At 31.8% G+C, this 8,294-nt stretch overlaps 2 protein-coding genes across 2 annotated transcripts; both read right to left on the bottom strand.

Moving 5' to 3' along the window:
- Nucleotides 1–952: 952 nt before the first annotated feature.
- On the bottom strand, nucleotides 953–4,373 carry LOC127149747 (uncharacterized). Its single transcript, XM_051085616.1, has 2 exons — nucleotides 4,103–4,373; nucleotides 953–1,083 (listed from the first exon to the last, which is right to left on the bottom strand). The coding sequence occupies exons 1-2, from the start codon at nucleotides 4,371–4,373 to the stop codon at nucleotides 953–955; spliced, it is 402 nt and encodes a 133-aa protein (XP_050941573.1).
- A 172-nt stretch (nucleotides 4,374–4,545) lies between these two features.
- Nucleotides 4,546–6,371, bottom strand: LOC103491145 (uncharacterized). The gene is made up of 4 exons (XM_008450972.1): nucleotides 6,245–6,371; nucleotides 5,861–5,992; nucleotides 5,599–5,748; nucleotides 4,546–5,078 (listed from the first exon to the last, which is right to left on the bottom strand). The coding sequence occupies exons 1-4, from the start codon at nucleotides 6,369–6,371 to the stop codon at nucleotides 4,546–4,548; spliced, it is 942 nt and encodes a 313-aa protein (XP_008449194.1).
- Nucleotides 6,372–8,294: the final 1,923 nt, after the last annotated feature.

The raw sequence follows: 8,294 nt of genomic DNA on the forward strand, positions 1-8,294 counted from the left end.
CTTTAGCTTTCAAAAGGCTAAGTATCTCCACATCGAAGAAAGATCGACCTTCAACATCTGCTTCTAATCTTCTAAAGATGACAAACAATAAACAACAAAGAGAGATGAAAACTTTAAAGGCAAAACCATTTTAGGAAGAAAACAATGACGAGAAAGATTCACAGTCGTGTTCCATCACGCATGAAGAGGAAGTTGTCTGTTGACATAAATACAAAATGTTCCTTGACCGTGAAGCCAAGATTTATTATATTCATCAATTCTACAAACAAGAGAGGTTAACAAATCCTTGAAAAAAAATAAAAGCTACTAAATATGCAAAGCTTCTTATCGCAAGAGCCTAAACTGTATGGTGGTCCTAGCCCATAAGAGATTAAAAGGTGAATGGTAAAAAAAAAAAAAGTTGAATTATGTTATGAGTTGATCCCAATGTCATAAAAGGCTTTAAACCTCGTCTTCCTCAAGAAACTTCATCGTTGCTTCTTCAAGTTCAAGTTAAAAGACTTTAAACATCATCGCTGCAAGTGCGGCTTCACCTCCTCTCCAAAATGTCGACCAACAAACTCTACTCCTCTCCCATGTGTTGTAGCCGAGAGAATCTTCATCTTCATCTCCTCACATGTGTTTCATCTGGGAGGATCTTCATCTTTATCTTCTCACATATGTTGTAACCGAGAGGATCTTCATCTTCATCTTCTCACATGTGTTACAGCCGAGAGGATCATCATCTTCATCTTCTCACATGTGTTGCAACCGAGAGGATCATCATCATCATCTTCATCTTCAATGCAGTGTGGTGCAGACGATCATCATCTTCAAGACGGTGCGATGTAGACGATCATCATCTTCAATGCGGTGTAGACAATCATCATCATCATCTTCAATGTGGCATAGTAGAGACGATCATCATCTTCATCTTCAATGCGGCGCAATTGAGACAATCATCATCTTCATCTCAATACGGTACATCCGAGACGATCTTCATCTTTATCTTCAATGCAGCGCAACCAAGACGATCTTCATCTTCATCGACAAGCATCATCTCCATCTTCAATGCGGTGCAACCAATACGATCTTCATCTTCATCTTCAATGCAACACAACCAAGACAATCATCATCTCCATCTTCAATGCAGAGCAGCCGAGGCGATCTTCATCTTGATCTTTGAAGCGGTGCAGCCAAGGTGACCATCATCTCATCTTCAATGCAGTGCAACCGAGGTGATCATCATCTCATCTTCAATGTGGTGTAGTCGAGGCGATCATCATCTTATCTTCAATGCAACGCAACCGAGGCAATTATCATCTCATCTTCCATGCGGAGTAGCCAAGGCAATCATCATCTTCAATGCGGTTGAAGTCGATTCATCTTCATCTTCAATGCGGTTGAAGTCGATTCATTATCTTCATTTTTAATGTGGTTGAAGTTGATAGGATCATCCTCTTCCATGTGATGCAACCAATATGTTGGTGTAGCCTCGTTTCTCCATCTTCAATCAAGTTTGGTGTACTCCATCCTCAAGTTTGTTCAAGCGTTTATCTGCACACTCTTATAGAGTCACTTTTATGAGAAAAAAATGAGACAAGTTATTATTAAAAAAAATGAGGTAAAAGAATAAAAAAAAAGCTTGGGACATATGTTAAAAGAAAAGTTAAAAGAAAATGAAAAGAAAAATAAATAAATAAGGAAAAAAAAGAGTAAAAGAAGAGAAGAAAAAGAAAGAAAAATATTGAGAAAGAATTAAAAAAACAGAAAGAATGAAAGGAAAGAATTTTATTTATTTATTATTTTTTTAAAAAAAAGAAACTAAAAAGATGATAAAAAATTATTACTGAAAAAAAATGGAAAATAAGTAATTAAAAAAGAAAAGGAAAAAACAGAAAACATGAAGGAAAAAAGAAAAAAAAAACCAAAAAAGTGAAAAGAAAAATGAAAAAAATGATAGAAAAAAATATTTTAGAAATTTAAGAAAAAAAATTCTTTTTTCCCTTTTCTTCAACCTCTACGCCACTCTTCATTCTTTTCCTCATTCTCTCCACTGTTCTCTCTTTCTCCATCTCCCTGGCAACTTTTTAAACAAAAAAAAAAAAGATAAAGCATCATTTTCTCACAAACCTATCATCTCTTTCGAAATTCATAACAAAAAATGTCCAAATTTTAATTTTCAAATGAGAAGAAACAAAAACCAACTGAATCGATTTTCTCCACTGATTTGAGGTCTCTTGAAAAAAAAGCAAATAAAAGAGGGTCAAGGAGCAAAAAAAAAAAACCATAAAAGAAAAGTTTGAAGTTGATCAAATGAGACATTGGTGTTGAGATCGGAGTTGAGATGTTGAAATTCTCAAGTGCTCTCTCATATTTATACTGAAAAAGAGAATCAAATCAGCCAAATTTCTTCAACAAAACTTTCAATTTTTCTTAACAAATTTTGTTACCATTGTTAAATGTAAGTTGGATAACATCTTGAGCCAAATTTTCTCAACAAAACTTTCAAATTTTCTTAACAAATTGGGTGTTGCTAAATTTAAGGTGGAGGTTGTGCAAAATTAAAGACTTGCAACTTTAAATTATCCAAAAAAAAATAAAGAATTGATTATGGTTCAATCTTTACACATTGAAATATAACCAATTCTAAACCAAATTTTGGTATGCTTCAAATGATATGTTAAATCTAATTTGGGAATTGAAATAAAAATCATATTCCAAATTTAAGCCAAGTTTCGGGTATCAAAATAAATTTTACCTTAAAGTCAAAACCTTGTCATTCAAGTGTTGCCTCAAGTCAAATTACAGATATACTATAAATATCACCAAATCAAAAGTTTCACTTAATCAAGATTGAAGGCAAGTGAAAAATCTCGAAGAGGTCAAGATTCTACTCCAAATTAAAGTGGAAGTAAAGACAATAAGGAAATCAAAATTATGCTTCAAATTTGCATGAACAATTGGATATATTCTAACTTTGAAAAAAAAAGTTCGAATTTGGGATGTTATCCAAAATTCAATGCGCAATTAAAGTACTTTAATTCAAATTAAAGTCCACTATCCAATAAGAGGGTAAAAGATTAAAATTCATCATTTGCGTACTTGGGGTAAAGTTTGTCAACAAAATTTCTGACAAAAAAATTTGGGCTATATTCTCATCAAAGTAGAAAATCAAACGCTACAAATTATTTTTTTCGAGATTCACCCATCCAAACACGTGCACGAATCTCGAAAAGTGGACATTTGTTGAACAAGAAATTTTGGCTAATTAAATCAAATTAGTATTGAACATTTGTTGATAAGCAATATTTCTACCTCTAGTCTGTTATTCCATTCAATACTTAGTTATGTACATATTCAATATGATGTCATACATATTATCTACATTAGAAATATACAATGTATATATTGTAATGCAGAGTATATTTTCAATATTATAAAGTATATAGGAACATACAAGTAAAGAAAATTTAGGAAACGTTTATAATTGAATGTATAATTTTAACAACATTACAATATAAAAAATTTAATTATAAGTATAAAACATAATAAATGAAGAATAATCTAGTTCAATAAGAAAAACTTGCATCTCTTGCTGTTATGACCAACACGTCCATAACGGTCACATTTAAAGTGTCTCTTGAACTCCTTTTGAAGGAATTATGATCTTCCTCGGTCGACCAACAACACGTTTTACATTAGGGGGAAGGATGACAAAGGACATAATATCATCAGGTATTTGCCATTCTCGATGATCGCCTAAGGGATTTATTACTCCTCTATATATTGAACTCATAGTATTATTCAAGTAAAGGGGTGAGACATGACTTAATTGATAATGTTTCATGGTGAAAACAGCACATGCATGCGCACAAGGTATCTCCAATATATTCCACATCCTACAACTACAAACCTTGTAGGTAAGTAAATCACATATTGAGAAGTTCCATCTATGACCTGGAATTTCATGTCATTAACCAGATTAACCTACAATGGAAAAATATAAGTCATATATATTGTATATATGAAACATGGAGATGTATATTAAACATACATAAGAATAGTTAAAATGATCATATCTTCATTGATCAACTACGTTCTATCTGTTCCTTTAATATACTTTCAATGGTTTTGGTAAAATCAATCACTTGATAATCAACTTCATTTCTTTGTTCAAAAAACCATCTTTGCAACATCATTCGTAAAATATCAAGCATTGAACATATTGGTAACTCCATTGCCTTCAGCATAGCAGAATTCAAACTCTCAGATATATTAGTGGTCATGACATTATATCTCTTACGTGGTGAGTAAGCACGAGACCACTTAGCAAAACCAATGGATTCAAGCTCCTCACATATACCAGGGGTAGAAGATTCCAACAAACACATTTCATGTTCGAAGTTTACAATATTAAATACTTTCCCACATGCATGAAATACGATATCAACTATTCTGAGTGGCGGATCCAGAAAATTTATTGACGAGGGGCTTTATAGTTTAGTCAAAATAATTTATAAGTGAGTGGTTCTAAAAATTAATAAATTTACTGACTTTCGTACATCACAATTGTCCCCTACGAGATTTCATATTTTGAAATCGATACATAATAGCTTCATTATCTATCTTATCAAATAAATCTCTCTCAATATATGCTACAAGACAATCATTCATCCATTGGTCTTTCATTCGAGTACGAAACTGAGTCTTTATAATGCTCATAGCAGAAAATATCCTCTTCACGGTAGCCGTTGTAACTGGTAAGATCAATGCTAAGGTAAGCAACCGATAGACTAATGGGTAAACTTTATCTTTAGCTGTTATCACCATTTTTTGAGAAAAATCACCAATACTTGTTAACCCAACAAACATATTATCTGAACACACATCAATGATGTAATTTTGGAGCTGATCTTCAAAAATAAGAAGCTCCATAGTTGAAAAATCTCTAGGATAAAATTGTGCAATGCAAATGAGCTTTTGTTTGTCAAAAGTAGTAAATGAGTTGCTTGGATTGAGACATGCCACACAAAGAAGCAACTCGGTGCTTTTCTCAGTGAAATGATTATTTAACTCTTGAAGTTGCATGTCAATAACTGCATAAAAAATCTCAACAAGATAATGATATATATTTGTGATTTCTTGAGAATTTCGTCTTTGCCTCCCTCGAACTAAAAATGCATCATCCATTTTAAGCATTAGAATACCATGCTTATTACAAAAACTTGAAACTTCATCCAACAATGATTGCCATCCTGACTCTCTCATTGACTGTAATCTTACTTTACAAATCTTGACCAAATTCATTGCATTCACAATATCCTGATCTTTTCTCTATAGTACTTGAGATAAATCATTTGTGATTCCCAAGATAGTTTTCATAAGATGCACATGAAAAACGAAGTCAAATGATTGGATTGAATTCATTAGAACCTTTGCTTCATATTTTTGTTCAGAATTTGATCCATCGTCTATGATTATCTCAAGTACCTCACAAATGGATGAGAACATTGAAATACATGTCACCAAAGTGATGTAGTATGATCCCCACCGTGTATCTCCTGGTCATTTAATCATTGTTTTCTGATTTTAATCCTCTTCCACTTGACAGCTCACCATTATTTAGAGCTTCAAAAGTGTTGGCACTATGTTTCTCTCTTAACATGTCTTGACGTTTTGCTGATACACCAATAACATTTACCACATTTACAACTAAAAGAAAAAGACCAGCGATCTCTACATGATTTTTTGCAATAGCTACCAAAGCTAATTGAAGTTGATGAGAGAAACAATGAATGTAAAATGCACATTCATTTTCTCTCAAAATTAATGTTCAATCCATTAAATTCTTCTCGCATATTGCTTGCTCCATCATAACCTTGTCCATGCAAACTTGTCATGCTTAATCCATGTAGAGAAAAGAATCCATCAATAACTTCTTTAAGTGATAAAGAACTTGTATCGGTAATATGTACAATACCGACAAATCGCTCAATCACACACCCTTTGTCTACATATCTCAACACAATTGACATTTGCTACTTTAAAGATATATCCTTCGACTCATCAATCAAAATTGAAAACAACTTATCACCAATATCTTGTATGATTGAATTGACAATTTCTACTGCAATACAATTCACAATATCTTTTTAGATGTCTGGTGCAGTCAATTTTAAGTTTTCAGGAGCATTTTTCAAAGAAATGGCTTCAATGTCTTTATTATGGTTACATAACCATTGTAGGAGTTCAAGAAAGTTACCTTGATTTTTTGAATCTTCAGTTTCATCATGCCCACGAAATGGAAGACCTTGTTGTAATAAAAATCGAGCACAATCAATTGTTGCACCTAATCGAATCCGATAGTCAATTCTTGCTTGATTAGACATCTTGCTAAAAAATGTTGCAATTTGTTGTTTTTGATTTAAAAGAGGTTCACATTTGCCCCAAGCTTGGTTATGTGCACTATTTGGTCCTCCAACATGAGTTTGCAATTTCTCTTTTTTCTTCGAATTTGAAAATCCTTCACCAACAAAATAGTCACGTCCTGATTGTTCTCCAACTTCAGGTTTGAATAAATAACAACATAAACCATCTTTTGAAATACTATATTCCAACCAATTAGGATATTCGGTAAACCAAATTGGATTAAATTTTCTTGACTGTGACCCGAATTTCTTCAACGGAAAAGTATGATTTCGAGGTTGGCAAGGTCCTTTTTGTAGATATGCTCTACGAACTTCATCACGAATATTACAATTGTAATTAAGAATTCTAATCCTAAGACCAGGATCTGCTAGTAAATCTTCTAATTTTACTTCAGTGATGGACCTTTCATTACTATTATTACTTTTCTTCAAAGGAGATGATGGTCCCATCAATTTTCTTTTTAAAATATTTCTCCATTTAGATTTCCAATTGAATCTAAAATAATATAACATGGTAATGAGAATAAATCAAGAAGATATTGACATATAACAACAATATTATAACTTAAACAACCCAACAAGTTTATTTAAGTTTCATAAATTATTTCAAGAGTTAATAAAATAGGTATAAAACAAATGGACTAATATAAAAAGAATGACTTGAAATATTAAAACCAAATGCATAAAAATAAAATAACAAACTTAAAAAAAGAAGAAAATAAATACAAAGCTTACCTTGTAAATTAGGAGATAAAGTTGAACAAAAAGCTAGCCAAGAAGAAGTTGAAGAAGGAATTTTTAAAGCTAAAACAAACAATAAGAATGGTCTTAAATATTAAAACGAATAGATATAAATAAAACAACAAACTTAAGAATAAAAAGAAAAAAAAAAAAATTTACCTCACAAGCTATGAGAAGATGTTGAAGAAGATGTTGGAGAATAAGCAAAAAAAAGTTGAAAATTTTAAAAAGTTAGAAGTTGAAAAAATTAAAAGACTAACAAAAAAAAATTAAGTTGAAGTTTTATGAAAATAAAAAAATAATAAAATGAATGAAGATGAATAGGTAGTAACTTTAACTTAGGTGGGGAAGAGTGTATAATTACTATTATTTCTTGGGTGGAAGTCGAAGGGTTACAATTTTGGAGAAAAAGAAAAATCTAAAAATAAATTTCATAAGTAAGATTTGAACCCAAGTTGGAAGAGAGTTTGACAACTAGAATAACCACTAAGCTATTGTTTATTATTAATAATTAAATCATTTTATATATATATTATATAAAGACAATAAAGTTCAGGGGGGCTCGAGCCCCCATGGGCCTATACTAAATCCGCCGGTAGTCTATTCTCTTATTTTTCAACTTGAGGTTCCTAAGTAAATGAACAAGACACGTGCAATGTAAAACGTTGGGAAATACTACCTCTATAGCTTTGCATGTATTTTTATGACTATCAGATACTATGACAACCTCATTCCAGCCACCTATAATTCTCTTCAATTGGTTGCAAAACCAGGTCTATGAGGAATTATTCTCAGAATCCACAACACAAAAGACTAGTGGAAAAATCTGATCATTGTCATCAGGTGTTGAAGCATATAACAAAGTACCACCGTACTTATTCTTCAGACTTGTTCCATCAATAGAAATGACTGGACGACAATGTTGCCAACCATAAATGAAAGCAGATAATGCCATGAAGAACTAAAGAAATCTACCATCGGCATCAACTTTGTATTCAACAACAGAACCTATCAACATAAAAAAATAAGAACATATGACGAAAACATGTTAAAGAAATAATAACGGAAAATTGTATAATAATATACCTATGTATATTGCGAATATACTTGGGTTGTTGAGTTTCAATATGTATGCAAATCTGG

The sequence above is a fragment of the Cucumis melo genome, chromosome 6 (assembly GCF_025177605.1).
Source record: "Cucumis melo cultivar AY chromosome 6, USDA_Cmelo_AY_1.0, whole genome shotgun sequence".
NCBI lineage: Eukaryota > Viridiplantae > Streptophyta > Magnoliopsida > Cucurbitales > Cucurbitaceae > Cucumis > Cucumis melo.

Bases quoted from the DNA above. Each gene is read 5' to 3' on its own strand.
- LOC103491145 (XM_008450972.1), bottom strand. From the start codon at position 6,371: ATGTCTAATCAAGCAAGAATTGACTATCGGATTCGATTAGGTGCAACA. The intron at 5,993-6,244 runs GTAACTTTCTTG...TGAGATATGTAG, and splicing joins TGAAGATTCAAAAAATCAAG to ACAAAGGGTGTGTGATTGAG. The intron at 5,749-5,860 runs GTTATGATGGAG...AACTTCAATTAG, and splicing joins GACAAGTTTGCATGGACAAG to CTTTGGTAGCTATTGCAAAA.
- LOC127149747 (XM_051085616.1), bottom strand. From the start codon at position 4,373: ATGTGTTTGTTGGAATCTTCTACCCCTGGTATATGTGAGGAGCTTGAA. The intron at 1,084-4,102 runs GTATATTAAAGG...GTTGCATTGAAG, and splicing joins TTTTACCAAAACCATTGAAA to ATGAAGATGAAGATCGTATT.